The sequence below is a fragment of the Rhinolophus hipposideros genome, assembly GCF_964194185.1.
Source record: "Rhinolophus hipposideros genome assembly, chromosome: 15".
In the NCBI taxonomy this organism is placed as follows: Eukaryota; Metazoa; Chordata; class Mammalia; order Chiroptera; family Rhinolophidae; genus Rhinolophus; species Rhinolophus hipposideros.
In genome coordinates, this window is record NC_138061.1 from 49,468,415 (window position 1) to 49,491,380 (window position 22,966).

Below are 22,966 nucleotides of genomic sequence, written 5' to 3' on the forward strand. Positions count from 1 at the left end.
TGAACCTCCTGGCTGAGACTTCACAGAGTGGGGCCCCCGCGCTCAGAGCCGTGGCCCTGCCCCGGGGCAGCCGTGTAACCTGGGCAAGTCAGTAAGCCTCTGGGTCCCCAGTGTCCTCATAAAGTAAGGCGATTGGGCTCTGACTCCGTGAGGCTCTGAGTCCACCTCACATTTAGTCAGCACTCACCCAGTAAACACTTGCTTTGTGCCACACTCTGAGCAAAGGGCCACAGAGCTTGTTTCCATGACTATTGCTACATAAGAAACCCCCCCCAATCTGCACTGCACAAAGCAACAGCTGTTTTCTTATGTTCATGGATTCAGTGGGTCAGGAATTGCGGATGGCTCTTCTCTGCTCCTCAAAATCTGGGAGTGACTCCAACAGCTGGAAACTTCTCGCTCCTATTCTGGTGCCTAGACTGGTCCCGCTGAAGGACTAGCTCAGCTTGACTGTCACCTGAGCACCTACACGTGGCCTCTCCACGTGGCATGGGCATCTCAGGCACGGGGTTCTGAGCAGCAGTACTTCAGAAGAGGCCTCTGGGGAGCCAGTGTCCCAAGAGAACCAGGGAGAAGCTGCGCGGCCTCTTCTGACCCCGCCTTGAGGTCATACATCATTTCCGGTGAACTGTGTTTGTTAGAGTGAGTCAGTAAGGCAAGTTCAGATCCAGGGAGAAGGGATATAGACGTTCCCCCAACTCTCAACGGGAAGAAGGTCAAAGAATTGACACAAATGTAGGTGTTTTGCAACCACTCAGAGCTCATTCCAGTGTACTACCCTTTATTGAGATGTCACATGCGAGCATGGTGCTGGGAGAGAGCACGTTCCCGCTTCTCTTCCTGAAGATTGTACAAAAAGCAGAAGAGCGGAAGTGGGGAACCCTTCGAATCCCATTTTCAGCCCGGTGAGAGCTCTCCATGAATAGTGGTAGGAAGGGAGGGAGAAGCGTAATCCCTGTTGCCCCCAGGCACCCCCTGGCCAGGAAAGTTCCAGTGCCTAGGCCTGGGTTGGCATTCAAGCTCCATGCCCCAGCCCTGAGAGCTTTGCAGCCCTCTGCCCCACTACACTCCTCATACCCCTTCTCTCTCCTGACCGACCAGGTTTCCCCGCTCCCTGCACACCCGCTGCATTTGCTCACGCTACTCCCCACCTCTCTCCCTCCCTCCTATCTAACCCTAAGGGCCAGTGCAGTTGGCAGCCTTCCCATAAGAAGCCCTCCCCCCTGGTGATGGGCATATACCCGCCTCGCCCTGCTCCCTGCATGCCCTGCACCATGATTCCCTGGCTGCTCTCACCACTCACGTTAGGGATTTCATGGCTACTGTCTTTTCCTCCCCACTACACTGGAAACTTCCCGAAGGCAGGTTTTCTCTTTCTCGGTGTCGCCATCTCTGAGATGTGTGGCACAGAGTAAGTTTGACTCCTGGGGTTTACAGTATCCATGAGACGCTAGACCGGATGCCTTCTGAGGGCCCATTCTAGGTCGGGCAGGGTCTGGGGCTGCAGACCTCAGCCCAGGAACAAAGGCAGGGGCGTGGGAGGTACAGGGGCCACCAGATTCCAGGATCCTCTGGGCCTCCTCGTCCTAATCAGGGCACGTGACTGCAAAGTCAAGTCTAAAGTGCAGCCAGCCCCTCAGCTTGGCTCTGCAGACAGGTGAGCAGGAGCTGACCCCGCTTCCTTAGCTGCCCCTGGCCCAGGGCCCTCTGTAAGCCCCGTGTCTCCTGCAGAAGCCTTCCCCATTGCCCTTCCCAGAACAGGACTCTGCATTCTCTGGGCTCCCCCGATGCAACTATTATACTCCTTCATTCCATGACTACTTATCAAGGGCGTGGAATGATGGTGGTGAACTAAACAGACAAACAGCCCTGCACATTCCAGGGGCAGGGGACAGACAACCAACAAGGAAATACAGAGCATGTCAGAAGGGGATACGTGCCATGGGGAAAAATATAGCCAGACAGCGTGGGGAGTGCCAAGGGTGGCATTGTTACCATGTCCTCTCAAGTGGTCAAGGCAGGCAGGCTTCTCACAGAAGGTGACATTAGATAGTGCCCCGAGGGAAGCTTGGGGCCGGACGGGGGAGGATGCAGGGAATCCAGGAAAGGCTGCCTCAGGCTGAGGGAGCTGCAGGTGAAAGACATCCAGACAAGAGCCTGGGGGTGTAGGTGGATGTGCAGAGGGGGGAGAGGTGACTGGCATCAGAGGTGACTGAGCTGAAGAGAGACTTGATTGATCCCTGTAACCGCTGTGTGATGAATGCCGGGGTGGGGGACGGGGGCAGGGGGAGATAGGGTACAAGCTGGGAGACCAGGTGAAAAATGCTAGCTCCAACCACACAGGTGGCAATGGAGGGGGAGGGATGGAAGATTCTAGAGCCTTCCCTCTGCCATACCCTCCTCTCCCAACTCATGCTTAGGCCTGATATCACCTGCTTCAGCAGTCTCCTCCCCAGGCTCATGTCCATCCAGCTCATCTCCACCTGCCTGCCAGGTGGGCCTTGTACCTTTGAAAACAATGAAGTGGGCAGACAGCGCTGGGTTGGAGTCCTGCCTCAGCTTCTTACCACAGGTTGGCCTCGGGCAGGTTACTGGCTGTCCCTAGGTTTATAGTCCCCTCTATGAAATGGGGGGAATAATTCCCCTCTCAGCAGTGTTGTGGAGTCGTGTATGGGAAAGCCGGAGTCTGCTCCGCGCACACAGCAAATGCTCTGATAGGAACGCCCGCGCCGGCTGCATGCCAGGCATCCAGGGCTCCCCATGCTCTTCTAGAACACTGGCCTCTCTTTCTTCTGGTAGCGTTGGTTCAACTTGATTCTATCATTGTATAAAGCTGGTGACAGAAATTGCCAACATGAATTATTAGCAAGTCTGGGAGATGATAATATGACCCAAAGGGGGAGGCCCCATCCAGAGACTTCAGCAAAACCCGACAGGGCCGGGCAGACCAATGCAGGGGAAGAGCAGAAGCTGGACTTCCTGACAGGCCTGGGCCTCCCCCTGAACAGCTGCTGGCACCCCCCTACCTGTGTTCTCTCTCCCCACCCCCTCCTGACACCCCTCACCGCAGGCATCTTAATTGATCTCATTGTTCTCCAGTCCCTTGAGACCTGAGACTCCAGCTGTGCTTAAACAGAACAAAATCTCTTCCAATTTCCCCACCGTTTAAAAGAAAATTGAATTCTTTATCTGCAGCCTGGGGAGGGGAAGAGAGAGGAGAGAGAGAGAGAGAGAGAGAGAGAGAGAGAGAGAGAGAGAGAGAGAGAGGAACTAGTAAATAGTTCTTACGTGGGTGACCCCAACCCTGCTCCCAAGCTGCCTGGGAAGGCCTTTGTAGACACACCCTCCCCCATTTTGGGGGTGCCTAGGCTGTCCTTCTGGGCCCCTTTAATCTGCTCTTGGGTTCATGCCTCATCGAGGGACCAGCACAGTGCCTGCCAGGCGCTGGGCGGAAGCTGAGCTGACTGACGTTGATTGACGCTCCACCCTCCTCTGTCTGTCAGGCCTCAGTGCTCTTCCGCTGTGTTTATCTCTTTAATCTAAATATCAACCCGTAAAACCAAAATGGGATGGAATGAGAGGTAGGACAGGCGCTAAGGAGAGAGAGAGAAAGCGTACACAGCTGGCTGCCGCCTCTGCTGCCCGCCACGCCACCACTTCTGGAAGGAGCCAAGGCAGGGCCTGTGGGTTGGGAGGTGGCAAAGCGCTGCCCTTGATGGGCTCAGGCTGGGGGCAGGATGGAGAAGTGAGGCTCCCCCACCTCTGCCCCTGAAGTGGATTTTTCCTGGGCTTTATTTAAGATCTGACCGTTTCCAGTTATTTAGTCACTCCGCTAATTGATTTTTGGCAAATTGATCTAAAGCTCCATTGCCTGTCAAGCCTGCCTCCCTCACTGGTGCCTCCGAATCCCCCGTCCTTGGTAGGAGCAGCCACGTCTGCCTCTGACCTTGGCCCCTTTGCCCAAAACAAAACGGAGAAGGCACTTGTTCACCATCACAGCTCTGGTGAGCAGGTGTTGTGAGCTTAGTAAAAGCCAAGCATTTCACAGTATGTTACTCATCTCTTCTGTGCCCATTGTACAGAAGAAAGAAACAGAGGCCCAGAGAAAGGAACCTGCCCAGGGTCAGCAGCTAGTAAGTGGCCCAGCCAGGATTCAGACCTGGGGCTGTCGCACTCCAGAGCCCCTAGATCTCGCTGCCGTTTGCCCGTCACCATCAGGTACCCCCTCGCACACTGGGCTCCAGCCTGTTGGAATCAGTCATCTCCAGAGTCCAAGGAGAAGGGCTCAGCGCTGGTCTGGGCAGTGGGAGCTGCTCAGTCACTGAGTGACCTTGAGCAGGCCCCTGGCTCCCGGGGCTTCAGTGTCCTCACCTGTAAAATGAAGGTGTTCTGCTGGACGCTCCCTAAGGCCTCCTGTGACAACGTGTGACCACCTGCCCCAGACAGTCCCCTCCCGTGCTGAGAGCCTGTCATTCCCTGTGCTCCGCACCTGTCAGTCACCCTTCAGTAGGTCGGCTGCTGATTGTTCCAGCTCAGGCAGTTGTTCAGAGGACACCAGAGCGAAGAAAATGGACCCCCTGGGTGAGGGGACAATGGGTAGCTGTAAGAGTGGCGAGGGCCAGAATGAGTTCATAAATGCTGCAAAGCAAATGCCTGTACAAAATCCTGTGCTGGGAAGGTTATGAGCTGGGAAAGTTATGAGCCCTGGGGGTAATAATGGGGGGGGGGGATGGACCCATAGCAGCCACCAGAGCTTAGGTCTGAGAGTTTCTCCTGGGAGCATCTGGGAGAAAGCTGAGAGAGCAGAGAGTGTGGGTGGGGTTCCGTGCAGGGTTCTGCACAGAGGTTTAGGGAGAAATTGAGCTGGGCCTGTGGCTTTGGGGTGGCTGAATCTTGCTGCACCATCCCTATAGCAGGGGTGGCAGCTGTGGTTCCTGACAGCTTGATTCTGGAGTGGCTCAAAGTCCCATATGCCCAGTGGTTTGTTTAGTGTTTTGTTTTTTTTTAAATTTTAACCATGATCCATAATAAAAACTATATTTAACGTCATGACCCAAGATACACGCACACATTCATATCTAGAACAAATAATACTTCCTTATTACATGCAAGAACACAGTCTAGTATTTTCTATTTTATGCTACAAGATTTCTATTCTCTTAGCAACTTTCAAATATGCAATCACTGTTACATCCTCACAATATAGTTCTCTTGTATTTTATAACTGGAAGTTTGTACCTTTTGACTCCCTTCACTCATTTTGCCCACCCCCATCTCTGGCTACCACCAACCCTTTCTCTATATGTATGAGCTCAGTTTTGTTTTGTTTTTAGATACCAAATGTAAGCGAGGTCGTACGGTATCTGTCTTCCTCTGAGTTATTTCACTTAGCATAATGCCCGGGAGGTCCATCCATGTTGTCCCAGTGACAAGATGTCCTTCTTCTTTGTGGCTAAATAATATTCCATTGTGTATATGTACCACATCTTCTTTATCCAGTCATCCATTGATGGACACTTAGCTTCTTTCCATATCTTGGCTATTGTGAATAATGCTTCAATGAACATGGGGTACATATATCTTTTGGAGTTAGTGTTTTCATTTTCTTCAGGTAAATACCCAGTGGTGGATTTGCTGTATCATATGGTAGTTCTTTTTTCATTTTTTTTGAGGAGGCTCCATACTATTTTCCGTGGTAGATATACCAAATTATATTCCCGCCAACACGGCGCAAAAGTTCCCTTTTCTCCACATCCTCTCCAACACTTGTTATTTCTTGCCTGTGGATGAGTCATTCTAACAGTGTGAGAAAACATCTGTGTGGTTTTGACTTGCATTTCTCTGATGATTAGTGATGTTGACCACCTTTTCATGTACCTGTTGGCCATCTGTATGTCTTCTTTGGAAAAATGTCTATTCAGATCCTCTGCCCATTTTTCAATTGGATTGTTTGGGTTTCTTTGTGTTTTGCTATTGAGTTGTATGTGTTCTTTATATATTTTAGATTTTAATTCCTTATCACATGTATTATTTGCAAGTATTTTCTCTCATTCAGTAGGTTGCCTTTTCATTTTGTTTATGGCTTCCTTTGCCGAAGGAAAAGCCAGCTTTTAGTCTGATGTAGTCCCACTTGTTTATTTTTGCCTTTTCTTTTGGTGTCAAATCCGAAAAACCACCATCAAGACCAATGTCAAGGGCTTACTGCCTATGTTTTATTCTAGGAGTTTTATGGTTCCACGTCTTCCATTCAAGTCTCTAAACCATTTTGAATTGGTTTTTGTGTATGATGTAAGATAATGGTCCAGTTTCATTCTTGTTCATGTGGCTGTCCAGTTTTCCCACTATCATTTATTGAAGAGACTGTCTTTTCCCCATTGTATATCTTTAGCTCATTTGTCATAAATTAATTGACCATATATGTGTGGGTTCATTTCTGGGCTCCCTGTTCGGTTCCATCGGTCTGTTTTTATGCCTATACCATACTGTTTTGATGGTAGCTTGAAATCAGGGTGCATTATGCCTCCATCTTTGTTTTTCTTTCTCGAGATTGCTTTGGGTCTTTGTGATTCCATACAAATTTTAGGACTGTTCATTCTGTTTCTGTGAAAAATGCCATTGGAATTTTGATAGGGATTGCATCCCATCTGTAGATTGGTTTGGATAGTATGGGCAATTTAAGTGTTCCAATCCATGAACATGGAATGTCTTTCCATTTATTTGTGTCTTCCTCAATTTCTTTCATCAATGTTTCATCATTTTTACCCTACTATTTTCTATTTTTATCCTGTTAGATTTTTTTAATGCTAGTCATGACCCACTATATTGATTTCATGACCAACTAATGCATGGTTACCTAAGTTTGAACATCTCTAGAAAGAGCCTTCTCTGCTTTACTAGGTAACAATGATGATGATGATGATAATATCAATTCATGTTTCAGGGCACAGAGTGGTAAAGACCCCAGGTTCCAGACTTAAACCACCCAGGTTTATCCTGACTCAGACATTTCTGAGCTATATGACTTTGAATAGGTTACTTGTATCAGCAAAGACTCAATACAGCTGCTAGTAACAGAAACCTCCGAATATAATAGCTGCTTAAACAAGATCGAAGTGTATTTCTCTCCCATATAAAAGCAGTTTAGAGGGGCACAGCCTTGGGTGGCTCCTTCAAGCTCTCTTTCCCCCCATTCCTATAGTATAGACCTGTCTTCATGGTCCAAGATGGTTGCCAGAGCTCCAGCCTTCACATATGTACATACTCCAAGCTGCAGAGTGCAGGAAGGGAAGAAAGACACACTCTCTCTCTTAAAGAGGCTTCCTAGAAATGCCCTGTAAACTGCTTTAATCTCATGTGGCTGTGCTTATCTGCAAAGGAAGCTGGGAAGTGTAGTGATTTGGCCAGATAGTGTTGTGCCACCTAAAAATCATGGTTTCTATTAATTTGAGAAAGGGAGCATGGATGTTTATTCTCTGCCAGATAACCTCTGTGTGCCTCTGTTTCCTCTTCTGGAAAATGGTGGTGATGATAGTTCCTTATAGATTTGTTGGGGGGTGGTTCAGTGAGATAATACAAGCAAAGAACTTAGCACAGTGCCTGACACAGAGTAAGTGCTAAACAAATGATAGGTACTAATATTAAGTGCCTGGCACCAAGCTAAGCACCTTACGTGTGTTACCTCACTGAATCCCCCCAGCAACCTGGTGAGGTAGAAATTAGCCTCCCCATTTTATAGGTGAGAGCACTGAGATTCAGAGAAGTTAGGTATTTGCCAGAGGTCACACTTGTGGACGGGACAGAGCTGAGATATGAACCCTGTTTCCCTGAGTTCTTTCCCTTAACCATGAAGCAACACGGCCTCTTCATGGAGATTGAACCCCTCCCTGAGAGGCTGAAGAAACTGGGGGGCCAAGAGGTCTGAGGGGACGCAAACTGAACCCAAGGCCAGAGCTCCCTCTGCCTGCCCAGCCACCTGCAAAGGGTACCCCCTACCCAAGGACAAACAAGACCAGCACAAAAGACGCTTGAGGCATCCATTATAACAAGACCTGCAAACTTGGGGTCTAAAGATCAAGGTCTTCAATTCGCGGAATAACCCTGGCCAAGCCCCTTTTCTCTGCAAGCCTCAATTTCTCCACCGGCAAAATGGAGGGAATGCTGCTATACCTTCTTCCCCTTCTGGAGACATTTTTAGAACAGCGAGGCCAGAGTGTTTTGAACTCCTTGGGATGCAAGGTTTTATAAATGAGATATACTGCTTGCCTCTCAGAGTGTTTCTCAGTCTGTTCAAACATTCTGACGAATGGGAGTTAGGTGGTTAGAGGAGTGAGGGAACCCAAGTGTGTGTGGACAGGGCTGCTTCTCAGGCATAAGTATGCCCAGCACGCCCTCTCCACCCTGCACTCGTGTGCAACATCTGGCTATCTCGTCATCAAGCCCTCAGCTGGAGTGGCCCAGGTGAATGAGGGGCTGGCGCTGTAACCCTCTGCTAGTTTCAGAGATCACGGGTGATTTATAGTTTCTGCGTCAGACTTTGACCTTAATTTCTTCTGTCGTTGTGGGGCTGTAAAATTCATTAGGGACCCGCAGGCGGAGTGATGGAGATGTCAGGTGGGCAATCATGTGGGTATTTAATCTATCAGATGTGTGGCTTGCCATTTAGGGAGACAACAAGAGAATGTGGAATCAATACGGTTCATTAGTGAGTAGCACATGCCAGGCCAATCAGTGCCTGCCAATGGCAGCAGGCATGGGGGTGTGCCACCCGCGCTCCAAGTCACCTTGTAGTGAGGATGTGTCCTGGCACATGGCTGGGAGCAGCCCGTGCCCAGGTCCCTCTCCCACCTTTCCACTAGACCAGGAGCTAGCTGCCTGTTATGTTTCATGGGGACAAGGAAGCAGAGGGAGGGTGGCAGAGTCACTGTGGGATACAGTGGGGACATTTGATAATGGACGGAGGCAGTCCCAGCCGCATTTGGCTGCACCCCCAGGGGGTTGATTGGACTGTCTTCTCCTCCTCTTTCTATCTCTTCCGCACATAAGGTCCCACTTAACAGCCTCAGCTACAGTGTCTGTCCCCATGCCTCTCTGTCACCCTCCCCTTCTCATCTCCCACATCAGCCCTGCTTGATAACTGGCTTCAGAGGTCTTAGCCTCTACTGATTGTGCATATCTCATTCACCCCCAGCCAATGAGCTACCCTCCCTCCCCCTGCATCCCAGAAAAATGGCTTTCTGAATCCTACTTTTCTTTGTTTGATGGTCAGATGTGATTTTTTTAAAGTCACTTAGTGGAATCTTCCTCAAACCCAAGAGCATGAGAGAATGGACAGTGTTGCAAAAGGGTTAGGAGTCAATTTTTTTTTTCTCTCTTTGCTTTGTGTGTGTGAATGTCACACGGACAAGGGTTTGAATCCCAGCTCTGCTGGTGACCGGCTGTGGGACTCTGAGCCTGGTCCCTGCCATCGCTTAGCCCCTTGTAGCTGTGAGGGCAGGGAGCAGGATGCCTGGCTCAGCCTGTGTGCCCAGCATCCAGCCTAAGGCCCGTGTCTGAGCTCTGGCTCCCCTCGAAGCAGACCTGGCAGGGACTCAGGGCAGGCAGTTTAATTGGCAGGTGACCCCAGGAAACTCAGGTGGGAGTAGGAAGTGAGATGCGGTCACTGAGGGGCGTTGTGAAACCAGTTACCATGGGTCGGGGGCGCGCTACGGGAGCTCAGTCCACTGGGAAAACTAGGGGAGAGGCTGTGCCTGAATCATCTCAGCTCAGGGCAAGGAGCTGGGGTATTGATCCGTCGACTCCCTGCCCCTATTGAGTGAGGGCACCTTCCGGGGAGGTGGACATCCCATCATGCCAACTGCTTCTTTGAGGAAAAAAAGCTTGCAGGGTGAGAGCCATGCACGTACTCCCAGTAAAGCAGCCCCTGGTGGGTGGAGGTGAGCATGAGGGGGTTTCGTGTGGCACTGGCAGCTGCCACCACAGTCAGACACTTGCTGCATGTATAAGACGAGGGTAGTACTAGTATTAGTACCTTTCCTAGAGTGGGAGCGGACATGAAATGTATTCATTCCCACAGATTTGTCAGAATAATACCTAGGCCCCCATAAGGACTCAACAAGGGTGAGCTGTTGTGACATTTATTTCTGCGTTTATCATTAGCTGGAGTTGCTTCCTCTGTAAAATGGGATTCTGAACGCTGTCTTGCTGGTTGTTGTAAGGACAAATTAGGGACAAATCCTGCCAGGTTCCTCACACAGTACCAGGCCCACAGTGAAGCTCGACAAGGCAATGATCTCAGTTATCCACATGCTTCCGAGGGGCCCCCACCTCTCTCCCCCAGGTTACCTCCAGCATCTCCCCAGCAGGAGGCCAGGGGACCACTAGGCAGCTGCTGGCCACTTTGACATCCCCGTAATTGCTTTCCTGCGATGACTCCTTTAAGCACAGAGCTGCTGGCCAGAGCAATTTGCTCCCCATCAATTTTTATTTCCAGGTTTTAAAAATAAAATAAAGAGACATAAAGACAGGGATAGGGAAACAACACCGTGGCTGCAGTACCAAACCAGCTGGACCCCACACCTTGAGAACACCTGTCAGCCTGATTCTCATCTCTCTTCTCCCGCCACAGAACTGACACATTAATACCTGGGGCTCTGGCCTGGCTCCTGCCAGCGCGCCCCTCCTGCAGGGCTCAGTGCCACTTCCCCTTCCCTCCACCTCACCTGTTGCTGGGGGTCAGTGGCTGGCAAAAGAGAGGGGTTAGAACTGGGAGTATACTAATACTAGCTCCACTTAAAAATGTGGACCATATGCCAGGCATTGGTCTAAAGCACCTTACATGTAGTACCTTCTTTAATCCTCACAGCCACCCCATGAGGCAGGTGGTATTATTAGCCCCATTTTATAGAGGAAACTGAGGCTTGCTGTGGCTGTTATTTGGTTATTCCTTCTCCTCCTCTTATTTTGATCTCTTCCTCTCCCCTCCTTCCTCTTCCCTTCTCTTTCTTTTCTCCTCTTCATCTTTCCCTCCCACTTCCCTTCCCACCCTCTTCTCTCTCTGCCTCCTTCCTCCCTTTCTCCTATGGTTCCCCCACCCCCATCATCATCCAACTGGTATCCTTCCCTCCCTAGAAGTCCATCTACTCAGGGTTTGCAATAGGCTTGTCACAGGGAGAAAGGACCTCAGAAGTCATCATACATAATCTCCTCATTCATTCATTCAGCCCCTATTTGTTGAAGGCCTCCAGCACTGGGGATCCATGTGGAATAAGCCACTTCCTGCCCTCATAAAGCTTACATTCTAGTGGGAGTAACATTCGCCCCGATGCTCCTGCCAAAACCATGCCCTTTTCCCCACCACCTCCATCTACCAGCAAGACCTCTCAGCACCAGCTGAGTCCAGCCCCTCCCCAGCATGCCCCTGACCACCCAGTTCGAGCCCCCATTGTCTCTCATCACTGCCTACGCAACTGCAGTGACCACCTCAGCTCCTAGCTCCTGTTCCTGTCCCAGGAGTCCTTATCTGAGCAGCAGTCAGACTGCACTTTTACAAATGCAAATGAATTTACAAAAGTAAATGAATTCCTGTCTGCTGAGACTCCAGAGGTAGGAAGGAGCCTGCCTCAGGAGATCTGGGGAAGAGCATTCCTGGCAGAGGGAACTGCTAGTACAAAGGTTGTGAGGCAGGAGCAGCGTGTCCTGTTAGAACCTTAAAGACTGAAAGGAGGGAGCAGAGTGATGGAGTGGACATGATTAGCTGAGGAGGTTAGAGGCTGACCCCCATCTGGCCTCGGGGGCCATGGACGGCAGATTGGATTTTATCTGAAATGCCCTGGGAGCCTGCTAAGCTGGCAAATGGTATCTTGTATTGTCAGATGTTCCCTCTGGCTCTGGTGGAGGACGGGCCGTTGGTGCTAAAGTAGAAGCAGGTAGACCAGACGAGTCAGGAAGCTGTGCAGCCCACGGCCCCCAGACCAGTGTCTTTCTCAGCGTCCCACAGCCAGATGGCTAGGGCACAAGCTGGACAAGAATGCAGATCTCTCTCCCGTTTTGGTGGCGTTTTCATGATTCTGCACAAATCCTTTTGGAGGCCCTTCGTGCCTAGTCTTACAGTGGTGCCCCCCCAAAAGAATCATATTTCTGACCCTCAAGGAGCAGAGAGTCCAGCAGGATAGAAAAGAGGCTTCGTTTAAAGATGCCCTAGGCACTTTGTTTTTGTTAAAGTATAGTTGACTTACAATGTTTTGTTATTTTCAGGTGTACAACGTAGTGATTCTACGTTTTTGTTCCTTACAACGTGATCACCACCCCACACATATTTATTGTGGGGATATTAACTATTTTCCCTGAGCTGTACGTTACATCCCTGTGACTTGTTTTAATAACTGGAGGTTTATACTTCCTAATCCCTTCGCCTTTTCACCCAGCCCCCAGCCCCCTCTCCTCCAGCAACCATCAATTTTCTGTATCTATGAGTCTGTTTTTGTTTTACTTGTTCATTTGTTTTGTTTTGTTTAGATTCCACGTATATCGGTGAAATCATATGGTATTTCTCTTTTTCTGTCTGACTTATTTCATTTAGCACAATGCCGTCTAGGTCCGTCCATGTTGTTACAGATGGAAAGGTTTCCTTTTCATGGCTGAATAATATTCCGCTGTATGTATATACCACATTTTCTTTATCTCATCATCCACTGATAGACACTTAGGTGGCTTCCATATCTTGGCTATTGTAAATAATGCAATGACCATAAGGGTGCATATATCTTTCTAAATTAGTGTTTTTGTTTTCTTTAGATAAATACCCAGAAGTGGAATTGCTGGGTTGTATGGCAGTTCTATTTTTAATATTTTGAGGAATCTCCACATTGTTTTCCATAGTGGTTGCACCAATTTACAATCCCACCAACAGTGCACAAGGGTTCTCTTTTCTCCACATCCTCGCCAGCACTTGTTGTTTGTTGACTTTTTGATAATAGCTGTTTTGACACATGTGAGATGATATCTCACTGTGTGTTTTTGATTTGCATTTTTGATGATTAGTGATGTTGAGCATCTTTTTCATATGTCTGATGGCCATCTGTATGTCTTCTTTGGAGAAATGTCTGTTTTTTCATTGGAATGTATAGCAAAGAGGTTTTGACATAAGTTTCCTGGCAGTTGCTTGTTAGCTGTGGAGAAGACGGGCTTGAGCGAGGTCCTGAAGCCTTCTCTGCACCCAGTACCATGATCGATTAGTAATGTCTGCCATGGGCATGGGTGTTCATTCTAGGTCCACAATGGCACATGAGGAAGGAAAGGCCCACTTCCCTTTTTCAGCAGCCCCCACCACCAGTGAGGTCCCTACCCTTTCCTAACTGCCTTCCCACTCAACTCCTCCACCCTATCATGTGCTCTGAGCCTCTGTCCATGGTCTGTAACCCCAGCTTCCCCAGTAGCACCCACTGTCCTAAGGCTTCCTACCTGCTCAGAAGACCAAGAGCAGGACCCAGGGGGCTCTTCTGAATGTTTCTTTCTTCCTCCAGAGTTCCTTTCTTTCTTCCAGAGTTTAAAACTCTGCCCCACAGCCTCCCGTTGACATCTCCTGTACTCTATTGTTCACACCCTGGGCCACTGCCCACCTGGAACACTCCCCGTCTTACCTCCTACACAAAGTCCAATGGGAGGCATTTCCCTTATAGCCACCATTATGTTCTCTCCTCCTAGGAGTGTGACCATTTCCCCAGCCCAGAGGTTCCCAGGAAGGTGGTCAGAGCAGCAGCTTACAGTCAGACTTACCTCTGCCCCCAAACACCCACCATGCCCTCACCCGTCAGCCCTGCTTCCTTCTCAGATTCAATAGCTTCCTTCTGAGATGACAGGGAAAACTGAGGCACCAAGCATTTCCCCGTAAGTGTGGGGTAGAGTTGATTCTATTTCCTGGCTATCTGCTTCTGCCTCTTATCCCAGAGAAAAGCTGAAATCCTCATCCACAGCACAATGGGAGGGAGTGGACCAGGCCTCAAGGGCCTAATCAGGCTGAGTGGAGGTTACTCCAGCTTCTCAGCTACTGAGTTCCTCCAGCAGAATCCCTCCTGCCTCCCTCTGGCCACCTCAGTCCCCAGAGCTTGCAAGAGTGCAGTTAATCTCACGCTGTTTAAGGAGTTATTCAGAGAGGCTCAGCAAATGATGAATGTGGAAAGCATTACCAGTGAAGCACTGGGGCTTCGTGGAGCTGTTTAAAAATGCATTCTCCCATGTAAATTTCTGCTCCATCAATCCTTATGACATGTCAAACATTGCTATTGTTTCCTGAACAAATTGTACCGCGTGCCCTTCTCTGCAGATTTGTGCATGGGAGCAGAACTGCTCGCCAGTGCCCGCAGCCTGCCACTGTTGCTGGGATGCAGGGCTGCTGGGGAGGCAGCTGGACCCGCCTTGCTTCAGAGCAGAAGCCCCATGGAGGGTGTCCGGGCGAGCGTGCGTGACGGGGGTGTGGGCTCTGGTGGGGAGTGATTGAGTGTGTGCCTGCCAGCTGCTGGCCTGTGGGGAGAGACACACAGGTGTCTAGGGAGGGGGTGTGGAGGGGCCACAGGGCCTGAGACAAGAGTCGGGTTGTTTGCAGTTGAGGGTGGGTGAGAGTATGTGTGTCTGTGTGAGTGTGTAGCAGGATAGGGTCTACTTGAGCCAGACAGAGAGAGAAGAAAGAGACAAGGTTTCTATGAGAATATGTGGTGGGTGGGACAGGGAGACATGGGACAGAGAGAGGGAGAGAGAGAGAAAGAGGAGAGAGAGAGAGAGAGAGAGAGAGAGAGAGAGAGAGAGAGAGAGAGAGAGGACAAAGAGAAGAGAGAGAGATAGGGAACTATGAGGACACAGGAAGAAAGAAGACACAGGACAGGACTTTCAAGCTGTAAAGAGGGGTACAGAGTGTTAAAAACTGGAGAGAGGCTGGCGTCTGTCCCCAGGGAGGGGTCATTGTTATCAGAATGCAGCAGTATTCAATGGGCTACCATTCAGAGGGAGATCTGGCAGAAGACGAGGGCAGGTGGGAGCCAGGTTGGTACATAAAGCCCCCGTCGGCGAATGTAAACCTGCAAGGCCATGGTGGGGGACAGCAGCGAGGTACAGGAGTACATGGGGCAGTGTGTCAGCAAGGCAGGCACCCTGAAGAGGGACCTTGATACAGAGCAAATGAATGGAAGAGGGTGGGAGGGCAAATGTTCACCGCAAAAACAAGCTGGGTCAGAGCGGGTTCTTGGGAGAGGCAAAGAAACAGGAGGACCTGATCGCTGCTGTTAGGTTGGTGCAAAAGTAATTGCAGTTTAAAAGGTTAAGAATGCAGAAACTGCAATTACTTTTGCACCGACCTAATAAAATGGTAGGTCCTCTGGGAGTGGGTATAAGCTATTTCAATGATCATCAGAGGGAGCTGGGCTAGGCATATAGTGCTGGCATACAAGTCAAAGGGAGAGCTATATGCAGTGGGTGCTGGGTAAGGAGCCCTGGCTGGGTCGGCGAGGGGCACCTACAGTCAGCCAGTCTGCCCTGGCTGTCAGCGGGGGACCGCATCCCCTAGTCTAGGCCCTGAGGCACCTACACCAAGCCAGGCTTGGGGCAGCAATGGGAGGGCCTTCTTCGAGAACCAAGGGTCTTGACTAAGCCTGTGTCCTGAGAAACCACAGTCAGAGACACCTGCCTCTGCTGATGGGCATGGCCAGTGTTGCTGGTGCCCACCCTCTCTAGGCACAGGCTGGGGACAGAGCTACGGTGGCAAGAAGGAGAAGACTGCCTATCGGGCTCATCTGACTTCTGTAGCCTGAGGACAGTGACCTGGTAGCAGCATCCTGGATCCCATGGCTGAGCTCTTGAATTGGAGGAAGATGCCTCTCCCTGGAGCCCTCGAACAGGGGACAGGGAACAGGAGTACTTAATAGCACCTCGTGTAGTTGAGGAGTTCACATCCCAGCACTGTGGCTGTTTGACCTTGGGCAAGCTGACTGACCTCTCTGAGCCTCATTTCTCTCTATCTGTAAAATGGGGATAATATTGGTACTGGTCCATAAGACTGTTGGGAATTTGGAATGAAATAAATGCTGGGAAATGCTGGGCACAGTTCCTAGCACATAGAATGTGCTCGAAGGGAAATGGCAGGGGGCACCATTGTATGCCTCCCTGCCCGATAGCCAGGGGAAAGATGGGTATTTCTGACCGGGGCCTGGCCAGTGTGGGGATTTGACTATTCCCCCACTACAGGTTCACCTTGTCTTAACCTTTGGAATTTCGCCCCGTGTGTATTTATTTTTTTCCTTTTTGTCAGCAGAAGAAAATTACACTTCTGCCAGCATTGTCCATCACGGAAATAAGCACTTGCGGATGCAATTATAAAGGCCCAAATGAGGGAATTAGTTTTGCTGGTAATGCCAGGGTTGGGGAGAATCAGAGGAGACGTCTTATAAATCAGGCACTGGGCAGCAGCCAGTCCTGGCCCCCTCTCCCTGTACCAACCATGGAGACAGATGCTGACGGGCCAGTTGGTCTTCGTGGGCTGCAGACGCTGCCTCCAGGGTAGGCTGAGCGGGCGGCGGGGAGGCAGAGATGTTCTGAATCCCCTCCAGGCCTGCGTAACTGCAGGAGGGCAGTTCTCACCAGGAGCTACCTGGGTATCTTGGTGCCCAGCCAGTGACTGGCCAATAGACCCAAATACAAAGAAAAGTCTTCTTCAGGACTGACCCACCCAGTCACCCGTTTTCTGCTATATTTTCCTCACTGTTCTAGCCACTGTCTGTCTGGAATTATGTTGTTCCGTTATTTCTCTCCTGCATTATTCTCTGTCTGCCCTTTCCAATTATAAGTCACATTCCAGCTACAGCTGTGCCTTCAGTGCTGCCTGGCACAGCAGCTGGCATGTTTGAAACGCTCAGAAAATATTTACTGGTTATGTGACCAAGCAAGAGTCTGGTCCCTGTCTTCATGAAGGTTCTTTCCATGGTGTGCCAAGCGCTCTCCATCTGCCCCTGCAGACCCATCCTGCCCTTCTCACCCACTCTGCATGTGCCCTGGCAGACCAACAGTGTGGGCCATTGGTGAGTCCCACCCTCTGTCTGCCTCTAGGGTTTGGCCGGTAGGGAGCCTGAGTGGGACGTCAGAGCTTGGGAGATGCATTGGAGATGCTTTATAACCCAGCCATGCTTCCCGGGCAACCAGAACAGCCCCACTCAGGCTGCTCACTGTGGTGTCTACTAATAGGGGGGGCATCAACCCCCCAGGAGGAAGATCAGGCTGGCTCTCAGTGGCTGACAGTGGAAGTCCCTCATTCGGCCCAGATTTTGAGCCCTGTGCCAGGCATAACAGAGAATACAAAAATGAGTTAGAGTCAGGCTTCTCTGGCAAGGGGAGGAAACGGGCAGACACAGGCGGATTGCACTATGTGTTCCAGAAAAGGTACAGCCAGGGGCTCTGGGGTCAAGAACTGAGTAATCAGGGAGCTCCCTAAGAGAGGGGGCATTTGGGGTGCACCCTGAGGGGTGGGCTGGAGTTTGGACAGTAGTTACAGAATGAAGGGATGGTGCAACCAGATAAGGAGAGAACAGTCTGGGTCCATCAGGGAGAGGTGGATACCAGACGGCCGAGACCAGTCAGGCTGTGCAGAGCCTGGATGCCAGGTGCTGGTCTGAAAATCAGCTGCAGTGGGGAACACGGAAGGTTTGGGAGCAGAAGAACATTTCAGCCATTGATTTTGACTTCTTGCCCTGGGCTTCTTATGAGAGTCTTGGCAAGCCATAAAACATACCAGTGTGTACCTGTGGGTAAGATTCCCACTGGTGGGACAGTGGCAGGGACAGAGAGGAGCCAGAGGAAGGGCCTGAGCACAGTGGACGTGCTCGCCTGCACAATGTTTTGGCGTTTCTCAGAGTTGCCGCTTGATTCGTCTCTGTCTTCCACTTGCTCAGGCACGTAGCAAGTCTTGGGAATAAGGTTGTTTTAAAAAGTGCCATCACACGCGGACTGGGGCTGGGATAGAGCCTGTTGCCAGCCTGGACAGCGTCCCGTCCTGGGCGCATGCCCTGCGGAGCTGCTGGGGCCTCAGTGTCACAGAACCGAGCTGGGGACTGTCCTGTCCCTGCCAAGGCCTTGAATGGTTTTACATGTGGTGATGTGGAGGACAGTTCTGCCACTTACCAGTGACGAGGGCTTGAGGAAGTTGCTTCACATCCTCGTGCCTCTGTTTTCTCGTTTGTTGAACCAGAGAGAGAGCAGGGGGTGTAACGGTACCCTCCTGGTAGGGGCATGGTCAGAATTGAACCATGTAGACATTAGTAGTGTCCTGTAGGTGTGACCACTAACATAGCTATAGATGACAGAGATATCAGGAGCTTTCCTGAACTGCCTTTCTGTCCAGGCCCCATAACCCCACCCCGCCCTCGGGGAGCCGCCACCCAGTGGGGTGAGAAACACGTCAGCTGTCAGCTACAGTTCTGAAGTGCAATCAGGGCTGGGAATATCGCAGAGCCCAAGCCAACATTGGGGATTCAGGGAGGACAGGAGTGGGTGACCCGGCAAGAGAAGGAGGAAACAATCTAGGCAGATCCAGGCAGGGGCCAGAGCCGTGGGGGGGACTGCATGTGGTCTAGCTCTGGTCAGGGATGAGGCTGGAGGCTGCAACAAAGGCTGGAGTATGGGGGCTGGGACTGACATAGAAGAGGAGGGACTGTCCCCTGGGGGCACCAGAGAGCTCTGGAGGGCTTCCAGCAGGACTGCCAAGCAGTTGGGTTTGCTGCCCCCTCCCAGACACAGGGCCCCTTCCCCAGCCCCACTGCAGAGTGGCACCGGCCCCATTGAAGCCCCTGGTGCTGGCTGCCCCCACCCTGGCAGGGGCACCGGCACAGCTTTTCATCTTATTATTCTGCTTCATGCATTTGAAAAATGAAAGCTCTCCCTCTCCTCTTCACCGGGCATACATATTTCATATGGTCATTAGATGGTAGCACTGAAGGACTCACAAATCTTCCCTGGTCAGCATCAGCGGCCTGGGAAGGCAGTGAGAGGCCCCCAGGGAGTGGGGTCAGCGTGGAAGACATAGCTGTGCCCAGCCCACCCACGGAGGGGCTAGGGACTGGGGGGTGGGGAGAAGACTGGCAGTCGTATCCGCCTGGAGAGGGAAGATAGTTCCATCTTGTCCCCAGGGGATCATCATCTAATTTCCCTGGGCCTCGGCTGCTTCAGGCCCCAGAGTGAAGGGAACTGGACAAGGGGACCTCAGGCGTCCTTCCCGCCCTGACAGTCCAAGTGCAATTCTATAGGGCACCCAGATATGGCTTGTCCCCAGGGTCCAGATATGACCTTCAGGAGCAGGGAACCTGTCATGCGGGGTGGCATGCATGGTCTCAGCTCCTGCTCCCCGCATAAGAACGCAGGACATTGTGAGGCCAAAAAAAAAAAAACACCCACGGAGCCATAGATAGGGGAGTCAAACCACCATATTCTCGCTGGCAGCTGGGCTGGAGACACAGGAAGCAGCAGCCACACTATCCACAACCTCCCATCCACTTCTCTCTGCCAACCCACCTCACTTGCTAGCTGCAATCCGCCATGCTAACTGCAATCCGTGCTTTTAGCTCAGCCACTATCTTCCTGCTAGCCCCCACTTCTCTGCTAGCGTAGCCACGGCAGTTATATTAGTGGCCAATGGCTCACTGGTTACAGCGACGGCCAACTAGCCACAACTGATGACCATCCAATCACAATTGATGGCCATTTACTACCCGAGCCAGCAACTTTCCATGTGAGGCCGAGAACCTGGAAACTGCACTCCTGGCTCTGTCCCCACAGAACCCCCTTACAGTGTGCCGCCAGCCCCTCACTTCCTGTGTGGGCCCAGCCCCCTCTACCTCTCCCCTGATTCCCCCCCACACACACTTCCTAGCCACCCTCTCCTCTCCTTTCCTGGTACCCTTCTCTTCATCTTTTCTGCTCCATTCCCTCTCTTTCCCTTTGAATCCTTTCTCCTAGTCTTTGCCCCCATCTCTCCACCAATTTCCTTTTTTCTTCCTACCACGCTCTTCCTACTAGAATTTGTTCATTCATTTTCTAAACATCTGTGAAGCACTGCTATGTACCAGGCATTATCCGTGCTGGGAGGAGAGCCTGGCAGACGTGGCCCTGACTTCACAGCTTCCCCAAACCCTTTCCTTTGATAAATGAGGGTGCTGACATCCCAGGGGTTGCAGTGACCTGGGCTGTTGACGCTGGCCTGGAACGGGGCGCCTTCAGGACACTGACCCCTCGCCATGGGCCCGGTGGCGTCTGGTCGGCTCCTCCTTAGACTATGCTGAAGTGATTGTAGTCTAATAATACCACACATGATAAAGATTACTTATCAGGAGATCGAAAGGGAACTCTGGGACTCCTCCCCTCCCTTTCTCCGGAAGTGGAGGGGAGGGGTGGGCTTATTATGAGAAGTTTTGGTCTCCTCTCACCTGGAATAACCAGGTGCCTTTCCTTCTGAGAACAAGTTCGCTTCTTGGTTTAGAAGCAATAATACATGGAGGCGAAGGGTATGGCAAGATGGCACTGGGTTCAAATCCTGCCTCTGACCCCTTTTTTAACTGTGAAGCCTTGGATGAGCCATGTACCCTCTCTGTGCCTCACTCTCACTATATGTAATAATAGCACCTACCATGTGGGGTTGTTCCCAAAATAAAATATATAATAAGTGTAAGGTGTTCTGTAAATGGCAGTTACATGAGAAGTGGCTGAGGGCACCTGGGGAGGGTCTGTCAAGGAACCAGTCCCCTGTTGGAGGGCGGGTTACGAGCTCAGCATCTTCCTTTCTCACTTACTCAGCTCGCAGCCCTGAGAACCTGTTATGAAGTCCTCAGAGGCTGGCCAGGGTGGAGGGAGGGAAAGAGGTCTACACAGTCTACTGATGCACAGAGTGGGGACACTGAGAAGAAACTGGGCACAAGAGGTGGTCCTCTGAAAGTAGTCCTTTCCAAGTATGCATATAGCAAATCATCACATTGTTCCCCTGAAATGTGTTGGAATATCACTTGTCAATTATACCTCAGTAAAGCGAAAACAATAAACTAAGGTATTGAAACAAATTTATAGCTGCAGAACTTTATCCAAGTATGAGCTTACAGAGAAGCCCTGAGTGCAACACAGATGTAAGTGGACCTCAAGGTCAGTCCAAGGCTTTTTCCTCCTGGTGTCTGGTGGCAGGCAGGAGTGTGCCCAGCTCCAGGGCAGTGGCCTGGGAAGGGGACTGAAGTTACAGTGGCTGGCGCAGAATGTATGCTTAATAAGTAACTGCTGAATGATGGGGAATGAATGCATGAATGAATGCTGTCATTTAGCCTGCACATTGTCCCATGATAGAGACAAGGCAAAAGCTCAGAGGTCCCAGCCACAAAAAGCCACAAAAGCCAAACCACCACTAGAACTGCCGTCATGTTGGAGAAGGGAGGAGATGGAGAGGGGCCTCACTCAGGTGGCATAAAGGAAAGAACCCCAGGCTGGAAGTGAGGACCCCAGCTTCTGCCCCACTCTACATGAGTAGAACCTGCTCATGACCTAGAGTGGTGACAGGGTTACACTGGGCCTCCCTGGGGTCTGGGCCTCAATTTTCTCATCTGTGAGATGGGTGTAAATGTCTGCCTTCCTCATCACATTGTGATAGTTGTGAGGATAAAATGAGGTCGTGAGAAACACGGATGACCTTTGAAAATGTAAAAGGTCTGATAGCGCAGGCTGGCAGTGGACGTCATTGCCACTGTCATTAGCATCGGGCACACGTCTCTCCCTCCAGTCATTTGACTGCAAGTGACAGAAAGCCAACTTGGATCAGCCTAGATAAAAAAGGTCTTGTTGGACTCACAGACCAAACTGAGGTGGGAAGAGGTGTCAGCTTTAGGACTCTACAATTACCAGGACTCAGCCCTTCTCTCTTAGCTCTCTGCTGAGGGCACCTTCATCCTTCCCACACATCCAGCAGCTCCCGTTTCGTGCTGTCCCAGCTTCACTGCTTCAGAGGAAAGCTTTTAGCCCCAGCAACAGTAAGAAGAGTTCCAGAGGATTCTAGTAGCCCAGCTGTGGTCAAGGGCCACTCCCCGCCCAGTTCCGGTGGTCATGGGCAGCTCCCACTCAGACCACTTGTTCGAGCAGAGAGAGGTGCCAGAGAAGATGGGAGGCATGGGGAGCGGGCTGTTTGCAGCAGAAGAGGTTGTCAGCCAGGTGACAGTCTGCCGTATGCATGCGATGGATTAGTCTCAGGGTTGAAAAGTGGGGAGGACCACCATAAATCCCCCCAAGGAACCTTCCCCAGTGGATGGTCCATCTGACGTGGAGGCTTTGGGGATTGGGGGAGAATCACCAGATGGCTGAACCCACTGCCACCTTCATTCGTGATGCGTCATGAAGCTGCATATTGTGACCCCGAGCCACGGGTCCGGGGTTTCTTCCCCAAGTCCCCGAGGATCTGCAGAGAATAAGCCCACTTAGCCTGACATGAGTCCAGGAGGGGTGGGTTCCAACAAGGTTAGAGATTTAGGCAAAAGACCAAGCTTCTAGGACTGTACTCGCCAACCTAAATTTAAATAGCCATTTGTGACTGGTGGCAACCATATTGAACAGCACGGCTCTAGAAACTGAGCCTGGGCCAGAGCAGTTGAGGCGGAGAAACACGGGTTTGCTAGACATTTCCTGGTGAGATCAGCAGCCTCAGCTGGGTCCGGCAGTAATGACTTCTTGTCTCACCTTTGCAGGCAACAGACAATGACGCAGGCACCTTCGGGGAAGTCAACTACTTCTTCAGCGATGATGCTGACCGGTGAGCCCCCGCCCAGCCCCTCCACTGCGGCCTTCTGCCCTTCACAGGGTCCGAGAAACGTCTCAGTTCCCAGGGAGGGCATCGTGCTCCCATGGCGATGGACTGGGAGTCGGAACCCAAGGGCACCCTGCTGGTGTGGCCCTGGTTGTGGTACAGCCTTAC

The 22,966-nt window shown here is 51.1% G+C and overlaps 1 protein-coding gene across 1 annotated transcript in view; it reads left to right on the top strand.

Moving 5' to 3' along the window:
• Positions 1-22,966, top strand: part of CDH23 (cadherin related 23) — a 389,598-nt gene that overhangs the window by 239,862 nt on the left and 126,770 nt on the right. The window contains exon 14 of the mRNA XM_081074073.1: positions 22,740-22,804. Coding sequence (XP_080930199.1) covers positions 22,740-22,804 — 65 coding nt within the window. The remainder of the gene's footprint in view (positions 1-22,739; positions 22,805-22,966) is intronic.